Source organism: Haliaeetus albicilla, chromosome 13, assembly GCF_947461875.1.
Source record: "Haliaeetus albicilla chromosome 13, bHalAlb1.1, whole genome shotgun sequence".
Lineage (NCBI taxonomy): Eukaryota > Metazoa > Chordata > Aves > Accipitriformes > Accipitridae > Haliaeetus > Haliaeetus albicilla.
The window spans coordinates 12,957,679-12,983,605 of NC_091495.1; the positions used below are offsets into that span (position 1 = coordinate 12,957,679).

At 44.6% G+C, this 25,927-nt stretch overlaps 1 protein-coding gene across 2 annotated transcripts; it reads left to right on the top strand.

The window, feature by feature from the left end:
• Window positions 1–544: 544 nt before the first annotated feature.
• RD3 (RD3 regulator of GUCY2D) lies at window positions 545–24,450 on the top strand. 2 transcript variants are annotated; one of them, XM_069800194.1, is made up of 3 exons: window positions 545–689; window positions 12,108–12,422; window positions 20,217–24,450. In XM_069800194.1, exons 2-3 carry the CDS (start codon window positions 12,127–12,129, stop codon window positions 20,512–20,514), a joined length of 594 nt encoding a protein of 197 aa, XP_069656295.1. In that variant the 5' UTR covers window positions 545–689; window positions 12,108–12,126; the 3' UTR covers window positions 20,515–24,450. The 2 variants fall into 2 exon arrangements, with proteins under 2 accessions (XP_069656295.1, XP_069656297.1); XM_069800196.1 differs by lacking the exon at window positions 545–689 and adding an exon at window positions 1,329–1,450.
• The last annotated feature ends 1,477 nt before the right edge of the window (window positions 24,451–25,927 follow it).

A 25,927-nucleotide genomic window follows, 5' to 3' on the forward strand; every position in this document is an offset into this window, starting at 1 on the left:
TCTTCACTGACGTCTTACTAAACGGAATCACTTCTCAGGATTTCCAAAATCCACAGGCGTCCCTCGCAGCTCCCAGTGCCCGGAACCCCTTCTTGCAACGCGCTTATTTCCTAGATGAAGCGCTACCCTCTGACACTGCCTGTCTTTCACCTTCCCAACAGCCCAGCTCTCCCTCCTCCTCGTCCTCTTCGCCTCCCCCATGCCCTTCCAGCTCCCGCGCCGACCCCTCCTCCTTCTTCGTCCTTCCAAACCCAGTGAAACCTGTGTGACTTCCGTGACTGAAGCCCCTTGGACAGCCGAAGCTATTACTGAAGGCCCTGGCGATAAATAAATCCAACAGCTCCGTTTACTGTGCCGTTATTTATCAGTGCAGGTTTGATCTACACGGGTAAGTCCCTGCGGGAGGGGGGGGGGGTGTCGACGCCGTCCCGGGGCCGGGGCCGGGGCCGGGGCCGGGCGGACGCCCCGGCGGAGCCAAGTGGCTTTAGCGTAGTCGCCATGGCAACAGCGGCTGCCGGCGGGGGAGCGGCGGGCGCGCCTCCGCCCGCCAGAAGCCGGCGGCAGCGGGCGGCCGGCGGCGGCTCCGCTCAACTTCGGCGAAGCGGCGGCGTTGAGGCGGCGTTGCCCCGGCGCGGCGCGGCCGCTCGCTCGCCTCAGCGTCGTCGGCGGGACGGGAGCGGGTGGCCGCGGTAAGGAGGAGGGGACGGCGCTGCCGGCGGCGGGCGGGGTGTTGTGGCCGTGGGGCGCCCGGCGGGACGGAGGTGGTGCCGAGCGGAGGGCGCCCGCTGCGTTTCCCGGCCCTTGCCGCCAGGAGCCCGGGGTCGGGGTTTCCCCGGAGGGCGGCCCTCCGGGCAGTTTCGGCGTTTGCCGCCGGCGTGGTTATCGCTGCCCGGCCCGAGAGGCTCCCGTGAGGGAGCGGCGGCCGCGTGCCGCCCGCCCTCCGCCGGGGCAGCGCCGGTAGAGCCGACGGCCGCCCGGGGCCCCGGGCCGTGAGGCGCGGAGCTGGGGTGGGCGACGCTGGGAGGTGGAGGCGCAGGGCGAAGGCAGTGAAGCAGCGACCCTGCTTTAACGACTTCAGAAAGTCCGAGTTCCGTGAATTACGTTCATTTCTTCCACGTATCGGCTCAGCTGCAGATTAGGAAACCCCACAAAGCTCTCAAGTTTTGGAGGGATTTTTAAACAGGTACCGAAGTCTGCCCAAGTCGAGAGGTGTCACCTTTTGACGGGTATCTTGTAGATGTACTGGACCAAGCCCTGACAGCTCAAAAGCACTGCTGTAAGCCCAGCTGTTATCCCTCGTCACCGGGGCTAATCCATACCCCAGTGTGGGTTTAAGCTTGCTGTGCCAGTTTAGAGGGCTTGACTCCAAGCCACGTCCTCTTTCTGGTACCCTCTCCGCTCACTCTGGGTCCGTCTGTCCGCGCAAGTAGCGGGAGCGCCGCTGCCAAAGGTGAGGCGGGATGGGTGGGCAGGGAAGGGGGACGGGGTGCTCCGACAGCTCTCCCAGGCTGGGCTCGGACGCGGCACCGCGGGGCTGCCTGCATGGATAAACACTCGATAACTGGTTATGTAAAGAACAGGCAGCCAGGAGGAGAGCATGGCTTATGCTGCCTCGTGCTTATGCCACTCTTGTTTAAGATCTCTTGTTTAAGATCTCTCAGGTGAGACACTTGCCCTACTAAGTGACTTCAGTGTGGAAGTCCCAACATGTAGTAACCCCAGCGTGGTAGCGCTAAGGTCAGTCAGATAGCTTTGGAGTTATGGCAGTGTAACTGAGAACAGACTACACTGTACACCTCTTAATGCTAACACATTAATTAAAATCTGTCTCAAGACAGCGCTCCTCACTGCTTGTATGGCTGCTCTCTGTGGATGGGCCGTACGTGGGTCATACAGCTATTGCAGGAAGAAAAACATGAGCTTTCCCAGAGCTGTGCTGGTTGCTCCCTATGCTGTATGTGATCTCTACAAAGAGAGGCTTAACTTTTCAAACTGTAAACTTAGCATTCTTCTTTTGGGTGCTTATTTTAAAACAATGTGTATTTTTAAGTAAGTCCTGTCACAAGGACCAAACTTTAACAGTGGTCCTACTATTCTCCAGAACAGGGAAAACTCCCACATAGGCTAATAGTTCTGCAGAACAGAGTGAGACTTTGGAGATCTCCAGTAATTATACTTTCCGATAGATACTGTAACCAGGGTTCAGTACTGAATAGAAATGTACAGGCATCTGTTAAAATGCATTCTCACCTTATGATGCAATGAGTTACTCCAGCTTTCACAGAAGAATCAGTCCTCAATCTGGATGAATGCACATCTCACCCACCCATTTTCACAGCACTTAAGCCTGGTCTACGCCACAATATATGAATAAAAAAACCAAACTTCAGTGGACCTGACAACAGGTGAAATATGCTTTTGGGTCTGAGTTTCAAGCTCTTACTTTATATAATTCTATAGATATAAGTATCTGCAGTGAATTACAGTATTAGAAACTCCAGTTTGTGACATTACTGCCCCTTTAATAATGTTGTGTAGTTACAATGACAGTAGAATAGAGAAAGATGAGCTGGGGATCTCTCCGAGTTTTAATTTTGAAAGCCTTTTGTGTTGGAGCCTTCCATCAGATGCTATTGCTGCTTTATTGCAGCAATGCTTTTTTTTGTGGTTTGAGTAGTTTTTAATAACAGGAAAGCTATGTGTCTGTGTTACCTTCTGAAGTCTCATTTACATGGCTGAATGAATGGTGAAGAATAATTTAGGTCCCTCTGTCCTGACTGGAAACCTAGCTTTGTAGTCTGCAGAGATCAAAGTAAGATACAGAATTGAAGGTGTGTTTGTTCCACCACAGCAAGATCTGAGCAAAATATAGGAGTTTTAATAACAAGTTAGGCAAACAGAGAAAATCAGTGTGTTTTAACTTCCTGGCTTCAGTAGGTTTAGGTAACAGTCCAGTATAAGTTGTGTATGATAGAGTATTTTTATAGTTGCTATTAGAAAATATTGTTTAAAGCATGACTGGGAATTTGGCATGAAAATAGTCCTGTTTCTCAGCAGATGGAACTCATTTGCTCTGATAAGTAGACAAACTGTAAAATGCTACTCTGCTTCATAAGCAGATTTGAGTAACACCCACCCTTTTGCTTCTGCAGATAACACAAAGATTATCTTCTGTAGAGAGTCCCAGCCATTAGTAGAGCTCTAGGCTATTGGGCCCTTCCTTCACTTTTTCTTTAAGATCTGTAGACTGGATTTTCATCTGGAGTTAATCAACACAGCTCTTTTATTTATTTCAGCAAGGCAAATCTGTTTTATATTAGTGCAACTCTACTGTAGATCGTGAAGCTGTACCAGTTAGGTATTTTTCAATCACTAGCCAAAACATGAGGAGAAAAGGTAGCTGATCTTTCTCATTCGTACCTGAGCTTAGAGCCCAGTTCATGCTGGTTTACCCCTCTTGCAATCAAAGTGCAGATGTAAAAGGCATCAGATAGACATGTTTTCTAAAAGACTGAAGCTCTAAGAATGTATTACAAACTACACAAATGCTGGGGAGCCAAGAGCAGTATTTTTCATGTGTTCTCAATTTTAAAGAGTTTCTTTACAAAAAATCTTTGGAGGGCTACTAGCTGTAGAAAATGTGACATACCCCTGTATACCATAACCGTTGTGGTATTTTTCAGAAGGCCACTCAAGCTTTCCTTTGGTAGAAGTGGTACCACTTTTGTATCTCTTTTGTCTTGCAGCACCTTGTGATACGCTCTGACTGTCCTTCTGTTATGCTACCTAGCGGTGATTTTTACAGTCATGCACATTTGCAAATAGCTTAAGTGACTTGTAACTCTCTGTGGCAATTACACCAGACAAAGAGCCAGCCCATTTCTATAATGCTGAGAATGCAAGATCTGCTGGAGAAAAACTGATACAGAAATTAGACTGTATGCCAAACAGCATTATGCTTCTCACACGTTTTTGAGAGTGCTTGTCCTTGAGAAGCAGTCCTGGGCAGCAGCAGGAGCTGTCAGCCTGCAGCAGGCTGGTTGCACCGTGAGCACAGCCCTGCTAGAGGCAGACAGGCATTACCTGGCATGCAAGGGCCTGCTGGGTGCCACAGTGCGCTGTCGTGGTTAGCTCACTCTTACACACCGCTGTGAGGCCCTTTTTGCTGTCCTGAAACACCTGCAGCCATGAAGACTTAACAATAAATAATGTTTCATTTAAAGTGTTGGCTTGATCCCCTACACTTCGGTTCCTCAAAACTCCGTGCTACTTCTAACAGGGTCATGTCCCTGGATATATTTTAACCACTTTTAATTTTTTTTTTTTTGGTCCAGAAATAGCATGTGACCATCACAACAAGAAAATCTGTAGGCTCATAAAGCGAAACACAAGTTCTCTGCTGTGGTCTATAAGCAGACCCCCGAGTGTCCCCAAGAGTTCTCTCTCTTTATTGTGCAGGTCAGAATGAGGAATGCTGCTGTATTAATATCATGATATTTGCATTGCTTTTAAGTTTCTTGATTGAAAAGCTCTATCTACTGCTTTTTCAGCATTAATTGCCTCATAGCAGCTTTGGGAGATAGATGTCTGAGGGTATGATGATTTCCACTGAGATTACAATCACATGGCAAGTAGCTGTAAACACCATAGACTTCCAGTCACTAAACAAGAAGGGAGATTCCAGACAGATACCAGGGTTCTTTGGGCCCTGGTAAGGTAAAAGTCTCTGTATGGAGAGGATAATGGTAAGTAACTGCAGAAAAGCAGTGTAGAACAGAGAACAGGGATTCTTTTACAAAGCTATGATGGACTATATAAATAAAATTGAGAAGGTGTTGTCAGCAGTTTCTTAATTGGAACTTGCTAAGATTCTTTGTTTGGAATAAAATTAAGATATCTTTATCACAGGAGAAATAGAATTCGGGGTTCATTTATGATGCTGTTGCTACTTAATGCTACTTCATGCAGGTATAGCTAGCAGCATGGCCGTGACTACAAATTCTGCTTAAGAAGCTGGTTAAATGTTGTATCAGTTAGCATGTACAGACTTCAGAGACTGGTGTAGCCAAACCAGCTTTAATTTACCTATGAGTTGCAGTCCAGGGAGATACTAGATACCCTTTGCTATCAGAAGGACACTGGACTTTTCTGGATAATGTAAGCCAAACTTTACTAAAGAAGCAAACTAAAAAAAAAAAAAAAAAAGTTTAATATGCTCCACAGTTTCACATCATCTGTTTTCCCTGTGACTGCATGTCTTTTAAAAAGTACAATTATGAGCACAATTTGGGAATGGAGCTTGTCCCACTTCTTTTAGAAATAATTCTCCTTGTTTGTTCCCCTCTGATCTGGCATGGGTGGAAAAAGGTTAAGTGGGTATCTTGCATGAACAAATTCTGTCCCTGTGCTCTCTGACCATAGTAGTAAGGAACTACCACCCACAAGAAGGGAGGGAAGGCATTTCCCAGCTCCTCAGCCCAGTTTGTTGCTATGCTTTGCCTGGATAACAGTGGATTTCCTGGGACTCTATCTATAGCCAGCTGAGTGACAACGTTTCCATTGACGTCACTGGACTTTGGATTAGGCTCCTACTTGTCCAACCCCTTAAGATTTTTCTCCTTCTGCTCTGACACAGCTACCATACCCCTAGGACTACTGAGAGTCACTAAGGATTGTCAGTAGTACTCCTGGACTGACAGACTGTAAAGGCAAAGGCAAACCACAGGAGACTTATCCAACTGAGGATGTACCTTTACAAATGGTCCAACTGTATTCTATCAGTTGTTGTCGTCGTCCCCCCCCCCAAATGCACATTTCCCACATTCTGCCTACTCCTTTCCTGTCCTGGAGAGTGTTGGAAGCTGGGAACCAGGAAAAGGATCAATGGAAAGGGGATTTTTATATTCTCAGAAGTTCATCTTCTACAAGGCAAACAAGTCCTGCTGATTGACTCATGGTTTATCAGAAAGCAGCCCTGCTGTAACAAGTCTTAGCAAGTGGTGATCTAGCCTGCAAGAGCCTGAAGGAGACTGGTATCTGTCGGGTTATATGAACAGCCTCCACTCCACCTGGCCAAAGAACAGCCAGAGAGCAAGCTGTGGAAATATATTCCCTTTGTTAGTAAAAGAGCTGGGAAAGGCTGAAATCCTGTTTTAGGAAGGTGAAAAAAACAAATAAGGCATATGAAGTTTGATATTTCTGATGATTCTTTGGTGCATTCATTGGACAAGAAGAGGAAATCACATGGGGAAATATGGGCGAATGTAAAAAAGCAAAAGATGAGCTGAAATTCTACAGAACAAGCCATGAGAAGAGAATGGAGAAAGCTATAAAGTACATGAGGAGAAAAATGCAGGAATTGCTGACAATGTGGAGAACAAAGATGAGATCTGGAGAGAGGCAAAAAGCTTCTTTAGAATTAAAGCTAACAGGAAACTTTTATATGAAAAAGTCTCAGAGGGACTTACTAGCAATCACTAAAAATTGAAGAAACCTCTCAGAGGCTCTGTGAGAGAGAGAGAGAAAGCGAGGTATTCCAGACCTTAATATAGTGTTGTGGTTTAACCCCAGCTGGCAACTAAGCACCAGGCAGCTGCTCACTCACTTCCCTCACAGTGGGATGGGGGAGAGAATCGGAAGGGTTAAAGTGAGAAAACTCATTGGCTGAGATAAAGACAGTTTGACAGGTAAAGCAAAAGCCGTGTGCACAAGCAAAGCAAAACAAGGAATTCATTTACCACTTCCCGTTGGCCGGCAGGTGTTCAGCCATCTCCAGGAAAGCAGGGCTCCATCGTGTGTAGCGGTTACTTGGGAAGACAAACACCATCACTCCAAACATAACCCCCTTCCTTCTTCCCCCAGCTTTATATACTGATCATGACATCATATGGTATGGAATATCCCTTTGGTCAGTTGGGGTCAGCTGTCCCAGCTGCGTCTCCTCCCAGCTTCTTGTGCACCCCCAGCCTGCTCGCTAGTAGGATGGGGTGAGAAGCAGAAAAGGCCTTGGCTCTATGCAAGTACTGCTCAGCAATAATGAAAACATCTCAGCATTATCAACACTGTTTTCAGCACAAATCAAAAATATATCCCCATACTAGCTACTATGAAGAAAATTAACTCTATCCCAGCCAAACCCAGCACACATAGATAAGGTAAATGTGTGCTTAAAACTCTGTGAGGTGGTTGGTCAGACTTGCAATCAACAGTGTGAGGGGAAGGTTTGTCTTCTAGACAAAGGTCTAGGGTCAATGAGGCAAAAGTCTTGAAACCCATATCTGCTTCTGGAGTGGAACTTACATAAACCACTTCGAAATTTTGCTTGAATAACACCAGAGTAGTTCATCAACTGGATTATGTCAGCTCCCAGGATAGCCTCTTACAAGGAATCAGAAAATAGACTAATTGTACAACATAAAGATCTGTATTCAGATGGGGCAATATCTCTTTCTTTTAATAATTTTAACGTCAATGCTTGCAAAGTGTAACTTTGTCCTTTTTCCCAATAAGAAGGTCTAGCTGAAACTTTTGCCTTTCTTTAGTTGCCCACATCCTGCTGACAGTCCTTTGAGTCTTTCCTAACAGGAAAGCCATTTTGAGTCATTTAATGATTAGCCTGCATGTGAACTTTAAATTAAAAACAGCAGCTACAATTAATGGAGCCCACAGTGTCTTCTGCTGGCTGAAAAGACCAGTAGTGGGAAGAGTAGTGGCTTGTCAAGCCTGCTAAATAGAGATGGCCAGTTTCCAGCTCTCGAAAGGAGGAGATGATGGATGAGAGATGGGGAAGGAAACAATCTCATACAAACAAGACTCCCTTAGGAACAGCTAGCACAAGCTGCCGGTGTGCATGAAATGCTCGCATGGGATTTTCCTTCACTTGAGAACAGGCCATTTCAACTGCAGGTGAGGTGCTTTTCTTAGTTTATACTCTTCTTTTGTGGAAGCAAATTTTTCAAGTAATGTATGGTAGACAAGTGGCAGCCCCTTTCAGAGTCAATGATATTCATGTTCCCATATCAAAAGCAAATCTGCCTGTTACCAGTGTTTTATGTAAGCTCTGGGATAGGGCAAAGCTCAGGTTCAGCAGGCCTTGCTCAGACAAGGTATCCAAAATATTTTTCTAATTGATGGTCCTCCACAATACTAGTGGTAGGTAAAACGGTTCTCCTCATGCAGAGCTACTTGCTTTGAGAGAGACCTGTAAGAGAAAAACATATAGGCAGTAAGAACAGCCCAGGACCATGTGAAAGCCAGGGCAGGTCAAATTAGAGCCCAGGTCTCCTTGCTCTCTTTCCCAGTTCTGACCACTAAATTCCCCTCTTGCTCCTCTTCTAATGAAACAGCTGGTGAGCTAGGAATAGCTGGAAGGACATTCCTCAACTTCACAGTTACACTGCTTTATACTGATTTACCCCTAATGCCACTGAAGTCAGCAGAGTTAAACCAACATGAGACCAGGTCATAGCCAGACTAAGCGCTAACCCTTTGCTAGTAAAATACAGAAGGGCATGCTCACCTTCATCAGATGAAGGCACAAATGGAAATAATAATGATACTTTAATTGGTCAGGTACCTGCAAAAGCTTATGAAAAATTGCTCGTCACATAAGCTGAAAAGAAACAGGAGACTTTTAAATAATTTACAACAGCTTGTGATCTGTTACGCTGCTCACTTTTGCTAGCAGGGCTCACCTATGCAATACATAAGAGGTGATTATACCAAAGAAAAGGTCTTAAGTTTTAAGGATCTTCATCCTTAATAATGTGTAATGGTGAGTGGAGGCCACCGTGTAGCAAGATCCAGGTACATGTTAGGATGGTGGGATTATGGCATTGAAGCTGTCAGCACGTGAGTTCATTCACGTGTCTTGGGCAAGTCAGCGGCAGGCAGCCAGAGTGCTGTGTGGTGATTTGAGAGCTGTTAGATGGAGTCACCCTAGTGATGAAAGCAAATGAAAGGACCTGCTGCTCCTCCTCCTACAGTGCACAGAAATGAGATAGGAGCAGGATTACTTCCAGCAGCTGCTGACTATGACTGCTATCATAAGGATAATCATAGCTGATACTCCAGGGCAAAAACAGTCACTACAGTGCTCTCTCATGTATAAGCACTGTAAACTAGCAAAGTTGTTAATGTTTATATGGTCTCAGAAGAGTACCTGAGGCCTTACACACCTAGGTAGCTAGGTCTTGTGGAAGTTTTCAGCCCTTTTATGTCTTTGTTCTGAAGAAACTGGTATTGCTGGGAGAGGTAGGGTATAGGACTAGAGAAACTAGTCCTTTGATGCAGCTTGTCAAACTTCCTGATTCTAGAAAAGCCTAAGCATTAGACCCTGAAATAATTTCAAACTTGGGACACTGTACAGACTATCCAGGTTTTTGGAGCATGTTCCTTTAATGGTGTGACATATTTACATAATATGAACATTTCTGAAAGAGAACAAGGCTACATTACAGCAAGTGATAAAGGCATGAAAGCAACTGAAGCATCCTTCTCACCTGGTGCAAACAGTGATGGTTTTCCAGGCACTCAAGGCAGAATCCTATTGACCATTCCTCTTCTAGGGAGTCTGGGAGCTCGTGGCTCTCAGTTCTAGAGGGAGTACTGGGTAGTTATGAGCTTCTGGTGATTTGCATTGTCACTAAAAGCTCTAGGCCCTAATATGACAGCTTAAATCAAAAGCATATTTTTCTCCCTTTTATGTCTCTCTTCATGTCTGTGTCTCAATAGTGAGGATTTGCTCAGGCCCTGCAGAATCAGGCTCTTTAGTGCATTGCCCTCATGTTAACTTTTGACGCCATGTCCTGATTGGGCTGTTGCCAAGAGTAGCCTTTTGGTAATCATAGCTGCAACTATTATTTGTGCCACCCCTTTTCCCTGGGGGCTAATGGAAGGGAGCAACAAGGCACGTAAGTGCGCTGTGTGAAGAAACAGATGCTGTTTTGCTCCTGTTCAGGTCCCTAGTGCCTGCTTTGGATTCCATTGTGTTTAAATACAAATACAATAGTTAATAACTTTGTTCCATGCATTGTTCTCTTGAAGTGACTACATGAAGGGATTGGCTGGGTGAGAAGTTAATTCCATCTTTTGCTGAGTTGATTGGTGCAGTCTGTTCTGCCTTCTAAGTGCTGGGTAACTCCCAGCAGCAGAAACCTCTCACTTAGAAGTAATAACAGTTTAAACCTTGGTATGGTGCTAGTTGCCTCTCAACCCAGCCTCAGTTCCCTTGGCACTGGCGGTAGCGCCTAAGGTGTGCTTTTCTAGCATAGTTAATAGTTGGACTTCAGCTTGTACAAGATGGTGTAGCCTCCCCTGCATGCAACAACACAATTACCAAATAACAGTTAAAGCTCTGCCTGACCTTGTAACTAATGCAGCTATTGCTTCTGCCAGTACTACCTAAGTATGGGTGAGCTCTACCACTTACGTTACAGCAGCAGCAAACCTACCCAGGTGCAGTGGGTTTGCGTGGCAAGGTTTTGGTAGTGGGGAGGCTACAGGGGTGGCTTCTGTGAGAAGCTGCTAGAAGCTTCCCCTATGTCCAACAGAGCCAATGCCAGCCAGCTCCAAGTCGGAACCACTGCTGGCCAAGGCTAAGCCCATCAGCAATGGTGGTAGCACCTCTGGGATAACAGATTTAAGAAGGGTGGGGGAGAAACAACCTGCACAACACCAGAAGCAGTCAGAAGAGAAGATTGGGAATATGTGAGAGAAGGAACTCTGCAGACCCCAAGGTCAGTGAAGAAGGAGGGGAGGAGGTGCTCTAGGTGCTGGAGCAGAGATTCCCCTGCAGCCCATGGTGAAGACCATGGTGAGGCAGGCTGTTCCCCTGCAGCCCAGGGAGGTCCACTGTGGAGCAGGTATCCACCTGCAGCCCGTGGAGGTTAATGGTGGAGCAGATATCAACCTGCAGCCCATGGAGGACCCCATGCCAGAGCAGGTGGGTGCCCTCAAAGGAGGCTGTGACCCTATAAGCAGCCCACGCTGGAGCAGGCTCCTGGCAGGACCTGCAGACCTGTGGACAGAGGAGCCCACACTGGAGCAGGTTTTCTGGCAGGACTTGTGACTGCAGCCCGTGGAAGATACCCACGCTGGAGCAGTTTGTGAAGAACTGCAGCCTGTGGGAAGGACTCACACTGGAGAAGTTCATGGAGGACTGCCTCTGGTGGGAGGGACCCCATGTTGGAGCAGGGGAAGAATGTGAGGAGTCCTCCCCCTGAGGAGGAAGGAGCGGCAGAGACAACGTGGGATGAACTGACCGCAACCCCCATTTCCCATCCCCCTGTGCTGCTCTGGGGGAGGAGGTAGGGAAAATCAGGAGTGAAGTTGAGCCAGGAAGAAGGGAGGGGTGGGGAGAAGGTGTTTTAAGATTTGGTTTCATTTCTCATTTTCCTATTCTGATTTGATTGATAATAAACTAATTTCTCCAAGTCAAGTCTGTTTTGCCCATGACGGTAATTGGTGAGTGATCGCTCCCTGTCCTTATCTTGACCCATGAGCCTTTTGTTATATTTTCTCTCCCCTGTCCAGCTGAGGAGGGGAGTGATAGAGCAGCTTTGGTGGGCACCTGGGGTCCAGCCAGGGTCAACCCACCACAGCAGGTCACCTATCCAGCCTTCATCCCTAAGGATCTCCTGCTAGCTAGAATGTGGCTCCCAGCAATAGTTTGACTCGTGTGTTGAGTTTTTGCACGAAGGATTGCTGCAAGGTTGTGCCCTCCCATGAGTGTTCAGACAGGCAAGACCTAGCTCCAGCTCTTCTGTGTGGGCAGAATGCTTCCCCAGCCTAACCTGGAGGAGCAAGGTATCTTTATAACTTGACTTCAGACATAAGAACTGTGACTGTCATTTTAATTATGTGGTGACTGGAAGTTCAAGGGAAACTCTGCCTCTTCACCCTTTGTCTCGCCCTCTGGCCAAGTTGGCTGCTATGGGTGAGATTTCTCAAGGTGCTCAGCACTGATCAGTTCTAAGTGGATAATCCAGTAAAACTTTTAGGTGAACAACAGACTTGAGGGGTGTGCGGGGGAGAATGTTCTCGGGTGAGGTGTGTTGATGATGGCACTGTTCTTTTTCTCTCCCTCCCTACCCTCAACCCACTCCCAGTAAAGACACACAGAGCACTATGTCACTGGCTTCCTGGTTCAGGTGGAATGAGCCCCCAACCCGCATTTCCCAGAGGAACCCAACAGAAATGGTGGTTGAGACGCTAATGATGGAGCTGAACTGGCAGACCAAGCAGGCAGAGAAGCAGCAGCGAGAGCGGGAGAATGAGTATCGCAAGATCAAGACTGGGGTGGACTACGGCTGGCTGGTCAGCTATCCAAAGCAGAGCTATGATATCAGCCCAGGAGAACGGCTGCAGCTGGAGGATATGTGTACCAAAATACATCCTTCCTACTGTGGGCCTGTCATACTCAGGTACAGTAAAAGATGTGATGATACAGAACTTTCCTTTCCCCCTCTCCTCTTTATGATATGTGAGGAGCAAGTGAGAGCTATTCAGACCAACAGAACCAAAACTTGGCATCCTTTATCATAAGTCGTGCTGGGACAGTGTCTTTGTGGAAGAAGGGAAATCTAATGTTTTAAGTCAGTTTAACATGGTATCACTTCCTGCAAAAAGTTACTAAATGCCATTTCCCTCTGAGACTGGCTTGAGTACTTTATGCTGCTGAGTAGCCAGAGAAGCTTTATCTTACCTGATGAGCAGTTATCATTTCAGTATTGTGATGGGTTTTGCTTCAGTCTTTAGAATCTTAGAATAATTGAGGTTTAAAGGGACCTCTGGAGGTATGTGCTTGAATCTCCTACTCGGAGTGGGGCCAACTTCAAAGTTGGATCAGGTTTCTCAGGGCCTTGTCCTGTCCATTGTTGAGTATCTCTGAGGGATGAGATGCCACAGCCTCTGAACAACCTGCTTTGGTGTTTATCCACTCCCATTAGAGCCTTCCTTCCTTGATTCAAGCTGTCCAGCAGGTCTATTGAGGCACTTGTCCCCAATGTCCAGACTAGCCAAAAGGTGCTACTGTGTTTTTCAGCCTGTGAGTCAGGTATTCCCAAAGAAAGGAGGGATTGCTTGCTTTTCCTTCCCTTGCCCTCCCTCCACACCCTTGACATGGAGTAGGATGCAGGTGGGGCGTGCAGTTGGCTTGAATAGCTAGGTGGTGCTTCTGCCTTCTGCAGTGTAGATGTAGACACAGCCTCTTGGACTTGCTGTTGAGCCTTTCAAGTGCTAGACATAGGATTGCTGCTTGCCAGCTGAATAGCCTTCTGTGAAAATGCCCTCAGAAATAGATCTAAGCCTGCTGTAGCATCCAGACTGGAAGGGAGGGAGGCGACTCTTCCTTTTGAGGGGGCTGTTTTAAGTTACTTGCACTTAGCACAGTGCAAGTGAGGAGTAGTGACTCTGAAGTCCACCTTAGCCAAAGCAAAGCTGAGAAATAGGCCTTTATAATCCACTTCCCCTGTTGCAACATGTTGTTCAATTGGGATCAGAAAAAAGACAGTGCTGGTAGGCCATATGCAATGGAGTTCTCAGCACTCTGCAGTCCCTCACTGCATATGCTGGCACCTGTTTTCCCTTGAATAAATGAATCTACAGCTCCTGAACTACAACTGTAAGAGGGCTGGAATAGCTGGTCCTCTGTCTTACAGTGGGGGTGGCCAGGAAAGGATGCCAAAGCGACCTCTCTAGCCCTCATCTTCCCTGGGGCTGAACCTTGGAAGCAAGCTGGCATAGGGCTTTGGCTCTTGCAAAGGTTGCCATGGTGGCAGAATCAGAGATTTGGGATCATTCAGTGGCCAAGTTCTCTCCAGTGAAAGTTTGCTGGGAACAGCACCTGCCTTGTATTTGTATAACTTCAAGCTATGCTGTAAACAAGCCGCTACAAACCCCTTGGGGTTCAGAGTTATCTTACCATCCCCAGGGCCACTGAGCAAGGCCTGGCTGGCAAACAGGTTATTTCCATGAGAACAGGCTTCAGTCGCTGGAGTTGGGAAGCCCCAAGGCTCATAATCTCCTTCAGAAAAGAGTATTAAGCTGAGCCATATACATCTTGCCGCTGCCTTTTTTTTTTTAACTGAGACAAATCATGCAAGATGCATGATTTCAGCACAGTGTGTAGTGGTTGTTCGCTGTTGTTCAGGATTCAGCATACTGCTGACAGTAGATAAACATACTCAGCAACATTGGTGGGCTCTACATGGGCAGAATGGAAAAGGATAAAACCATCCTCTTAAAAATCCTCTTATAAATTACTATTATAGGCTATCACAAATTGTATTACAGTATAATTCAAGAAGTGGCATGTTTTTGTTTGTTCCATACTGTGGAGTTTGCATGGCTAGCAGAGCCACATTAAAAAAATGAGGCTTGCATAACCTTTGTTGGTTCAATTCCATAATTGAGAAGGGAATGTCATAGCCTCAAAAATGGCAGAACTGGATTGGGTCAAAGGTCTGTTTGATCTGATGTGCAATCTGTATGTGAGAGAGTGGCCAGTAGCATCAGTGTAAGGAAAAGAGAAAAGAACAAGGCAATCGAATACAACAGTATGAACAATTACAGTATCTTGTAGATAGCCAAAACCAGCACAAGCCTCCAACTTACTGTGCCTTGTAACTTGGGAGACTTTTGGAGCCAGAAGTGGTCCTTCTGTCCACAATTGCCCTATGTGGCTTTTTCTTCCAGTATCTTGTTTAGGTTGTGGGGTTTTGCTTTTCTTTTTTGAACACATGTAAACTTCAGCATTTGTGCCATCCTGTGGCAGAGTTCCACATCTGAACTACAACTCTGCTGTAGAAAACTGTATTTTGCTTGTCTTAAACTAATATGTAGTAGTTTTATTTGATAATCCCTTTGTCTTGTGCTGGAAATGTAACAGTTGACCCCTCTCTCCTCTCTCCTCTCTCCTGAGAGCCCTGTGGTTCAGAAATCTTCATTGCCAATGTGGAAACAATGAAAAAGAATGGGGCTTGCCATGCTAGGAGCTGAAAATGTACAGAATAAAGAAGGAGCGTGCAATCTAACTAAAAGACAGCCAAAATTGGCTAAATTCTCCTCTCAGAAAGTGAGATAACATGGAGATTTTAAAAACTTCCCCCAAATTGCACAAGATTAGTATTATAGGAATTCAACTGAAATCTTCATATTTCCAGTGAATTACTTTAATCACAAGATCATTGCATTGCTGATGTTTTCTCTTGAATACTCTGTGACTTTCTATTATGCAGCAACTTCTAGAAAAATCTTCCACCAAAAAAAAATGTATGAGCTTGCATTTGGAAATTCAAATGCAGAACATGAACCTTACTGAAGGCCTTGGTTCTGTCTGAAATACTAAGGTTGATCCTTCCCCTTCCATCTTAGACATTTGAAGAGCTGAAGTCCTTTTTGATGTATTGGACAAGCATGTTAAATAACACAAGTAGCACGCATCTTGCAAGACTGCAGAGTTTGTTTTGTTTGTGTCATGCAAGGTCTCCTTCTTTGTGAGATTCTGAGCTCAGAGTCAAAGCCAGAACAAAACATTTTTGTATGAGTTGTCACAGATGTCACTTTATTCTCCAAAGGTCTAAATTATTATCCAAATTGTCCTTTTCTGTGGCTACAGTCACATCTACTGAGAGGCTGAGTTTCTGCAGATTTGTTTCTTTAGATGTGGAGGAGGCTGGAAAGGAACACTTCTTAAATGGGAGGGTTTTTTTCAGATCCAGTTTGCCTGTTTTCTGTTTTGGGTCAATAGAAACTTTTTGAGTCTTGAAATTCTGTAAGGATTCAAGTACACTGCAAATACCACCAGATATCTGGAGACTCTGATTCACCTCATACAAAGCAAGCTATTGCATGCAGGTGTAATTTAGATTTAGGTTACTGGGTTGGAGATCACTGACTACATTTAAAATTAAATCCTGGAGCCATTTGAAGGAAGTGACAGTGATTTTGGTGAGGCCCTTAGTACCTAACTGCCATGGTTAAACTGTACGAGTAGACTAGTAGCTTGCTAATACAGAATGCTAGATTTTTGCCATCTTTACTCAGAGCTTTAGCTCTAACCAGAGCTAGTTGTGGTCTATTTCATTTCTTTGAAACAGTGGGTTTCTGTCCTCCTCTGCCCAGAGAGAAACAAACAAAACCCCCTAATATGGAAATGTAAATCTGCATTTTGGTGATCTTAGATGTTATTAATACCACAGGCTAAGGACTATAATTTTCTAAGGATTGTGTATAGCTGAAGTGGACTTCCTAGTATGCTTGAATGTAAGACAAATGACTAAAATCAGAAGTGGGTTTATTTACAATTATGAGCTTAAGTTTGAGGTGATGTGACATGAATGTTGCAGTTAAGTGTGAATGCCATAGTCCTCTGGGAGTCAAATAGCCTTCTGTAGCAAAGCTGGTCATAGCTTTACAATATAACCAGAATTCCTGCTCAAAATATAGATTCAGGAGTCAGCAGCTAATTATTAGCACTAAGCACCCCACGTTTTCTTCGAATGACTAAATCTACTTAGAGCTCCCAGTTCAGACAGGCACTCAGGAATACACTGAACTATAAGCATATTAAGTCCACAGACTTCCATTGGATTTAACAGGTCTTTAAAGTTCAGGCTGTACTTAGGAAACGTACTGAACTGGGGACCTACAGAATAACATAGGCAGGTGACAGCACTTTAAAAAAAGCAGTGCCAGTATGAGCCAAGTGCAGCCAGATTCTTCAAATCTAATGCCCATATAAGGAAATAGAAGGGTCACAATTTAAAGAACAAATTTGTTTGAACTGTGATTAAAACACAGCCTGGACTGGGGGATGTGCTCATCCTTATGTGTGCATATACATGCTCCCCAGACTTCTGTGCTGGTTCAAGGTGAGTTTTGTTGACAGTCACATCTAAGACTGCGTGACTTGCGTAATATATTACAGGTTAGCTACCAGTAGTATCGTAACTTGTTTCACAAATAAGATAGATAGGTATACTTTTCCAGTGAGTAAGGAAACCCTATTGAGGGATTTCTAGATATGGTTGTGCAGTTGCCTAGTTTGAAACTATTCCATGCAAAAGTGTAAGGGTGTTAACCTGTGCTAGAACATAGGTGCACCCTGTGCAATTTTGTGTGCTTAACTGCACCAAGCAGCTTTGTGTGGAGTTTGTTTCCCAGGATAGAAGCCCACATTCCTTGATTCCAGTGGTTTTACTGTTTTATATGTTGCTTGTTTTGTGCAGAGAGCAGACTGCTGGATCATCCAGCACGTCAACTGGCTTCCATTGTAACTGGGGAAGATGGCTTCAATTATGCATAGGTGGCTGCAGCAAACATCATCTATTTTCTGATGCACAGACTGGTTTAACTAGACCACAGCCCCTGATAACCTGTCCATCCTTTCTGCTGAGAAATATTTGTGTCATGCACACCTCTTGGACTTCATATGTGGGCTGTCCCTTACACAAACATGCTGGTACTGAAGTTAGGTGGGCATTAATAAAGGGGTAAAGTTAGCTCATCCTATTAGGGGAGAGGAAAGGGCCCCCTTTCCCTTCTCCATCTGAATAAGAGTGGCCTTTCTTTGGGTGACTGGCAGACAGTCTGTTGCATTGCTTTCTGTTTGTTTCTTAGACCTGCTCAAATCCATATGAAGTAGTTTTTGTGTTGGTCCTCAAAAGTCAGAGGTAAATCTTAACAGCAAAAGCAGAGTTCACAAAATAACTCTTGCTGCCCTAGCTAAGGAGACTGCAAACAGGCAGATAGCCATGAAGGTGGAAAAGTACGCTGATTTTAGAAAACTATTTCAGCTAGATTAGTTGGGAGTGTTAGAGGCATCAGCATTAGAGCTCTGTGTTCAGGGGGTAAATTTGCTGTCGTACCACCCATTTTCTCTCTTGTTCCCAGAGCCAGTCACTGGTCCAGTAATAGCCTGACACATGCTGCTACCTGCTCTGGAGCCACAATTCAGCAGTATGACACACAGCCTCTAAAACCAGAGGCAGTGATGAGGCCTTTTTGGGTGCACAATTGCCAATACAAAAGAAGAGGATGTCCTGATAGATATATATAATATGAGAGCATCTCTCTTTAAAATACACATGGAGATAAAATAATGGAATGACTCATTTTGTTCACCTCTGCAATAGAAGTCCTTTGAAGGTGCCTTCCCTGCTACAATAATGATGTTGCAAAGACTTGGGTTTCGATGGAGTCATCTGATTCTGACTAGGATGAAGGAAAAAGTGTATTTATTGTGAAAACTTGTATTTTTTGCTCTTTGGTAACGCAACCGAAGTGCCGCCTCAGAAGGCAGAAAGGATGTTTGCAATGTACAGCAAATCTCTGTTACCGCTGTTATGTGCTAACCCTCAGTAAGACCTAGTCAACTTGCTCTTACAGGCTCTGCACAATTTGGTTTAGCATCATTGTGTAAGTACTTATGTACCAGTGTGAACTACAGTGCCTCAGAGGCTTTTTGCACCCAAATGTTCAAAGTTTAGAGTTTTTTTGGTGGGGGGGTGAAGGGAGATTAGGAATTCATCCAAAGCAACTGAAATGGATAAGGAACATCTTGGTGACTTTGGTAGGTTTTGCATCAAACTCCTTTAGCTTGACCGTGAAAGGGACTGGTGCTTCTGCTGACACCGAGTTCCCTCAGCATGCAATATTGGTGTCTCCACAGCTGTACATGTAGCTGCCAATACTTGCTGTGAAAGAAGCACACCGAAATATCTGGGATACAGCATGATGTTAAGATATATGTCCAATACCAGGCCTCCACAGTGTAAGAGTCAAAAGGCATAAGTGTACAGAGTCTTCTTGTTTTATCTCTGGTTTTCTTTCTGTCCTTATTATCTTGGGTACCCTTTGGTACACCATTAAGCAGTGCAATTCCATACTGCACTAAACTCCTTGTTACATTCCCAGGGCTTATAAAGAAAAAAAAAAAAAAACAACAAAAAAACAAAACAAGAGGCAAGATCTTTTCTATCAGCTTCTGCTGTATTAGGCTTATTTAAGTGCAATCCTACTGTTTTCCATCCTCATTCAGTTCTGTTGGAGAAAAATATCAAAATGCTTACAGACCTTATACACTTCAGCTTCCAATAAGTACAAATACCTGGATTTTAGCAAAGTTCTAGTTTAGCTCTGTGTCTGCTTGTAGATATAATTTTTATGTTAAGAACTGAATATTTATTAGAAGAGTAGCCATATTACCATCTGTCATAAATGCATACTACTATGGAACAACTACACTATCTGTGTGTGTGAGCCTTGGGAGCAGATCCCACACTCTCCAGGCTGGGAATCAAATCACCCAACAAGGTGTCAGGAATGGTATGTTCTCTTCTTGGCCCAGCCAGTGAGCCACTCAGTGACTTCAAGAAAACTATCCTGCTCTGCATCTCATCTTCCTCACCTGCGAAATAAACAGTGGTAATTCTTCCCTGGTATTAAACTAGCTTAATAAACATCAAAAAAGCATTTTGAGCTCTTTGCTGAGAAAGCACTGGATTAATTCACAGTTGTCTAATTAGATACAGCATCATGCTGCCAATGAAGGTATTATCAGCTGAGCCAGTCCATTATCCTACAGCAATCCAGAGGAAGATGAAATACCACTTCCATGAAATTTAAATATTGAGAGCCTACCAAACATACAACAAAAAAGAGTTTTACAGGATTTCTGGTTGTCTAGTAGCCATTGGGTAATGCTATGGGAAACAAGAATTGGAAACAGGGAAAGTCTAGTGAGACTTTCCCTGGTTTATCATCAGCTTCTGGTAAGCAGCAGTTCAGGGACTATTTGAGCAAGGATTCGCATTTGGACAATCACATTTAATCAGCAGTGATGGGGACGTTTTCTACAAACTTGTCTCATCATTTTGTTTCTTAAGCTATTGATAGCACTGAGTTCTGATTTAATAGGTGTTGTGTGAAAAGAGCACTTCCTTCTGTTCCAAACTTGCCACCTTCTAGTTTTGTTTGGTGCTCCCTATTATTTCTTGTGCTTATGAGAAACGGTGATTCATTGCTTCCTTACATTCTCTGGCTTGCTTGTGATTTGAGACCTTGAGCATATCTTTATGGCCCCTCCCTGTTGTTCTCTTCAGTCCAGGGAGTCCCATTATGCAGGAGAGGGCAAGTTCCAAGCCTAGCACAGTGACTTGGCAGCAATCCATAATTTGATGTTTTTAATCAAAACTGTGCCTTGACTGTGCTTTCAGATTCCGGCAACTCATTGCTGAATATGAACCAGAAGTGCAGGAAGTATCCCGGCTCTTCCGCTCTGTCCTGCAGGAAGCTGCTGAGAAGATCAAAGAGGAGGAAGAGGCCAAGAAGCTTGCCAGGCAATGGAACACAAAGAACAAAACCAGCCTCTCCTTAACAACATTTAAATCTCGGTCCAGGATTTCCCCATTCATCAGTGACATCAAGACCATCTCTGAGGATGTGGAGCGGGGCACCCAGCCCACCAGGAGGGTTTGGAGCATGCCAGAATTTCGGAATGCCAAGGATTACTGACTCTATAATAAATAAGGTTTTTAGACGGTGATCTTTCAAAATCCCAGTTAACCCTTTTTTAGCTCTACTGTTTCTTCTTTGTTCTAGCTCTCTCTTCCTGCCTGTCTCCCTCTTGGAAGCTGTGTCCATACTAACTGCTGCTGATGCCCGTGGTGCGTAACACAATTTATTACCAAACATGCTAGCCTTTCCTTTCATTTAGTAGCTATTCAGTAACCTTAAGGGCAAGGCTCACTTCACTTACTATCTATCTCATTCTTATTACTGCTTTCTTGTGGAAAATGAACTAGTTTTTTGATGTCTGTCTTCCCCCCTCCCACCCCCCCAGCCTGGATGTAGTTATCTATGAAAGCTTTTGGCCCAAGCTAGTGAGAGCTGCTGGCTGGACCAATCTTGCTGAAAGCAAGACAGCCACTTACACGAGTAAGGCTTACAGGATCAGGCCTGTGAGTTAAAGCTCTTATCTGATTTGGAACCGAACTTCCTTTTCCAACTAATAACATTCCTCAGTGCTACAAGAAACTTCACAGGCAACCTCAGCACTGCTCTTGATCAGCTTTTTGCTGACAATTCACAATCTAACCTGAGTAGAAACAGACCCAAGTTTTTTGAGAAGAAAGACCAATATTATTCCACAGCAACCAGTTTACACATGCTCAGGTTTCTTGAGTGTTTTCTCTTTTGTGCAGGCAGAACCCCCTGAACCTTGCACCTGCAGAGTAGATAGAAATATAACAACCTGCTGCGTAGATATACAGGCGCATACATCAGTGCTGTGGCAAATGCTCTTCTTGGTCCTCAGTGCTCTGTGTTGCTGAGGTAAGTGCTCCACCCCACATCCCAGTAATAAGTCAGTGGGCTGAAATTAATGTTTTTGGCTAAGCCTGAAAGAGTACTAAAGGATAGTATCAACGTACAGAGAAGGGTGAAGGGAATCAGCATTCATCTGCAGGGCTCTTTCTACAGCTGCAATAGTTGAGATCGTTTTAACAAGCTGCTGCTGTGACTGAAGGGCTCTGGCAGATGAAGGTTTGTTCTCTGTCTTCTCTCATGAGCACTCAGAAGAGAGCTTTCCATATCACAGGCTGTTGGCCAGTGAGTTGATACTATTACAAAAGAATCTTTGGTGCAAACTGAGTAGCTTGTAGGACAGCATGGTTCTGCTGAGACCTTGAAGAAACAGGAAAATGCCACTGAGGAAAAGCTACTAGGGCCCTAACTCGGCATCAGTAGGGAGAGCTCTCACCAGCAAAGGAAATAGAATGGCACACTGTGAAAGTCATGGGTCCTGTAGAGAAGCCAAGGGCGAGGATGCTTTGTAGTGACCAATGGGAATGGGTAAGGAAGAGAGGGATTTCCCTCTATGACTGGCTTTTGGGGAATCATGCCAGTGGTGTATAGCCTCCTGGAGGACCCTGTAGCTTTGTTGTTTCTTTTGTCTGTTTCCAAGTCTTTTCCCTGGGGATCTTTGCAGCAACATGTGGGTACTACAGCCAAGATAAAACCCTTTGAGGCTGCGCCACCTCCAGGAAGAATTCCAGTACATGTAATCTATCCTAGAGTAGAAATGTGCAGCTTCTTCCAGAGAGAGATAGGGGAGGGCAGCATAAAACAAAGATCAAGATCAAACCCTTAAGAGCTCTCTAAAACTGTGGGATTCTGGCTCTTCCCTTCTCCCCTCTCAGCTATCTGAGACTGAAGACAAGGCTTTCTTACTAGCACCAAGCTGTAGTTTCTAAGTCCCTGGGTAAACAGTGCTGCCAGCAGCCCTCCTAAGGACAGAAAGCAGAAGCTCACTTTTAATCAAAAACTCAGAGCTTCAGATACAGCATCCAGTTTGGGATGGGCTATTTCAACTCTAGGTCAATGAGGGAGAGTTTAAAGCCTTCTGACAATCAGCTTGGTGTTTTTCAGCTGTATGTCCTTGTGAAGTAATGTGATTGTGTATATGAAGTAAAAAACAAAGGCTTTACACACTTAGCATAGCCTTAGCTGTCTAGAAGATGTGGGATCTCTAGCAAAGGGATCACCACAATTGGCAGAACAATTCTTGTTTGGAAAAAAGCTAACCATATTTTTTTAATATATTTACAAACCACTGTATGGTACTGAAGGCTGATATGAGTTCACGAATTTCATGCTACAGCTCTGTTATTTTATTTGCACTCATGTTCTATTTGACACCTTCAGTATTGACTGTATTGATGCAATATTTGATGGACTGCTGGGAGAGATGGGACATTCAGACACACTGACATAAAGCTCTTTCTTTGTTACAGTACAGTGTCTGTAATGTGCTCACTCTTTCTTAAGGAGAATCAGGAGTAACTAACTTCCCTACACCAATGTACAAAGCCAAGGAAATCACCTAAAGGGGTGTTTGCACTGTCACAGCAGCCTGTGATCATACTGTGTCCTTCATTAACAACCTCCAGCTAGCAGATACCATTCTTGTTTAACAGCCAGCAAAGAGAGACAAATCTGACCTTTGGTCAAAGCCATGTATGTTATGGAGGCCAGGCTGTGGCAGTGCCTGCAACAGCTGTTTTGCCTCAACTTACCTATCATTTCTCCACAATAAAATGTAACCCAAACTTTTAAACAGTATCATTCTTCCTGTACCTCTTCTGCAAGTTACACTGCGCTCACAGTAGTATCTGATGATAAAGGGCTATTCAGATACCAAGCTATGAGGTTTCTGTTCTTACTACATGCTATCTAGTACTCTTAAAGGCCTGTAGCCAGCTGCTCGGAGACTGACTGTGACCTTCTGCATTGTGTATGCACCAGCAGGTACTGAAGCAGAGCTGGGGAGGTGGTTAAGATGCGCGACTGCTGCACTGTGCTTGTGGTGTTCATTTTTCTTAGGAATGCTGTAGACTGAACCATAAAAGATCCTTTGGTCACAGCATGCAGCAACAACTACCCACTCATGCTTGCCTTGTCCTAATTCCACATTTTGTGTGGCTAAATTAGCATTTTAGTTCAAATCAGAGGCATGCAACTCCTGATTGTCCCTACCTACTGTGCTATGGTCCATGGCACTGGGCAGGCATACTGGGCAAACTAGATTGCTTTTGGATGAAGCTAACCCAAATGATTGATTGCAGCTGGCGTACAGATCATAAAGTTGGACTAATGCTGGTCTGAAGTAAACCCTCATGAAACTTGTGTAGTGTGAACATCAGGTCCTCATCTACAACTGTCTGACTCCACAGCTCTGCTCCTTCTGGGCTGCCGTATTTGTTACTGTAAAAAAAAAAAAAAACAACAACAACAACCAAAAAAACCAAAACAACAAACCCAAACCACCCACATTTCTACACAGCCCTGATAAGACTCTCTGATCTGTTTTTAACCCCTCCCAAGAGCTAGTCCAGTGTCTTAACTCTTCAAGAAGAATAAAAAGTGAAATAGGAGCACAACATAATTAACAAACAAGTGAACTGAATAATTCTAAATCCTCAATCACTCTCTCAAAACTAAGCAAGGATTTTGGTATAAGCCCAGAGCATCACAGTTGCCCCACTACTGATAGCGTTATGCTGGCCAAAGGACATCGTTACAGCCAGGAAAAAGCAGTCTTAGACTTACTATACATTCTAAAAAGTAACGGCAACACCTCTATAACAGCTCAGCTGCACTGCTCAGCTTCAAGGGCCTAACACTCAGAGTCACTACTCACCTGACAGAGACTATGCAGCCCGGCTTCTATGCCTTCTGCAGATGAGCCTGGCCCACAGGCTGTGGTAGCCGGCAAAGGTGTGCAGGAAGCGAGGTTCCTCACCCATATCAGCATATAGTTCAGACAGCTATCACACCATGGGGAATTGGAGGAAGCTTCACAGGAAATACTTGTCTGCTGAGATTGCACTGTTTATACATTTCATCACAGAACCTCAGAGAATTAAAGCAAAGCTGTGAAATATAAAACAATTTTTGTACTTGTTGTCTGTAATTAAAGATCTCCTGAAATATAATCTGTCCACATCTAGCCAAACACAACAGCTGTTTCACTGCCCTACCGTGCACTGTGTATGTATCAAAGGAGGAAGGCAGGAATGGTAAAGGCACTTGATCTAAACAAAAAAAGCCATCCTCTCTCTACAGGCTACAAACACAGCCACCTACCTTCTATCTTGATACCTCTACAAACAGATCCCAAGATTTAAAATGATAAATAACCAGGATTAAACTACTAGAAAGGTCTGAAATTCTCTGAAGCTAAGTGGTTTACAGATACAACCTTGAATTGAAGTCTTCATCAACGTGTTTCCAAGCACGTCTCACATTAACCAGTATTGCCATGAAATGAGAAGATATAAGTGACAAAATGGATGCTTTGTTTCCAGATACTTGAGTCACTCCTGTTGATTCTGTACCTGATCCTGGGTACTAGAACATCTTAATATTAGCAGATGGCCCCAGATGGCTCAGGGCTCCCTGTGCTAAGCACTGTACATGTAAAGCACGCATATGTTAAACAAAAGGAAGTAATTTTTTCCCCATACGAAGTATTACTGAAGTATGGAATGCATCGCTCGGCAGATTCTGGAGATCCGATGAGTGGTTCCAAAAGGGGACTACATGAGTTCAGAGGGTCAGTAAACCACAGTGGTCAGGATACAACCTACAGCACAGGGCTTAAGCCACTCCTTGCCAAAAGCTGTGGACAAGCAAATCTCTCAGTGTTGTTGCTTACACTACTTCCCCAAACATTGCTACAGGCCTCTCCCAGGAGGAAAACTATAGACAGGTAGGCCATTCTGGATGGCCATTCTGATATTCCAGTGTTCTGCTACACCTCCCTGATAAAGAACATTGCACTGTAGTTTTACCCAACAAGCATTCTGAGAAGCACTAGACTGCACAAGTCAAAGCCTTTTTGGTTGTGCCCTGCAACACAGGAAGGGCTATTAAGCCTCCCTCAGTTCCACCCACCTGTGCCAGGCAGAGACATCATAATCTCAGCCCCTGCCTTTCCCTGGTACTGCCGACCATGCTGCAGGCTGTCAGCACAAGGGACCTCTTGTTCCCTTTGTATGATCAGACAAGCCATGTTTCAAGCTGGCTTACATCAGAAAGATACTGTGCTGGCTGTGAGAGTTGGGTTCGGGGCTCAGGTCTCCCAATGACTACCATATATTTTCTGTGCAGTTGCTGCACAAAGATATCTTCAAACTGAGGGAAAATCTTTGCAGGATGAGATCTTAAACATGACAAAGGTGAGGAAAAGGGCTACAAGAAGCACTGAGTTATGTGATGATTTATGGTTATCTGTGTATAGGGTACACTTCATAAAATTATAAATTCTTAGAGTCTTGGCTAGATAACCAGATTACTGCATCTCACTTCTGTATTTTAGTCACAGTTACATTTTTCCTCTACCAAATTAATCTAATCTGACCCAGTA

Coding starts and splice junctions, on each gene's coding strand:
- RD3 (XM_069800194.1), top strand. CDS start 12,127: ATGTCACTGGCTTCCTGGTTCAGGTGGAATGAGCCCCCAACCCGCATT. Junction 12,423..20,216: donor TGTGGGCCTGTCATACTCAG/GTACAGTAAAAG, acceptor CTGTGCTTTCAG/ATTCCGGCAACTCATTGCTG.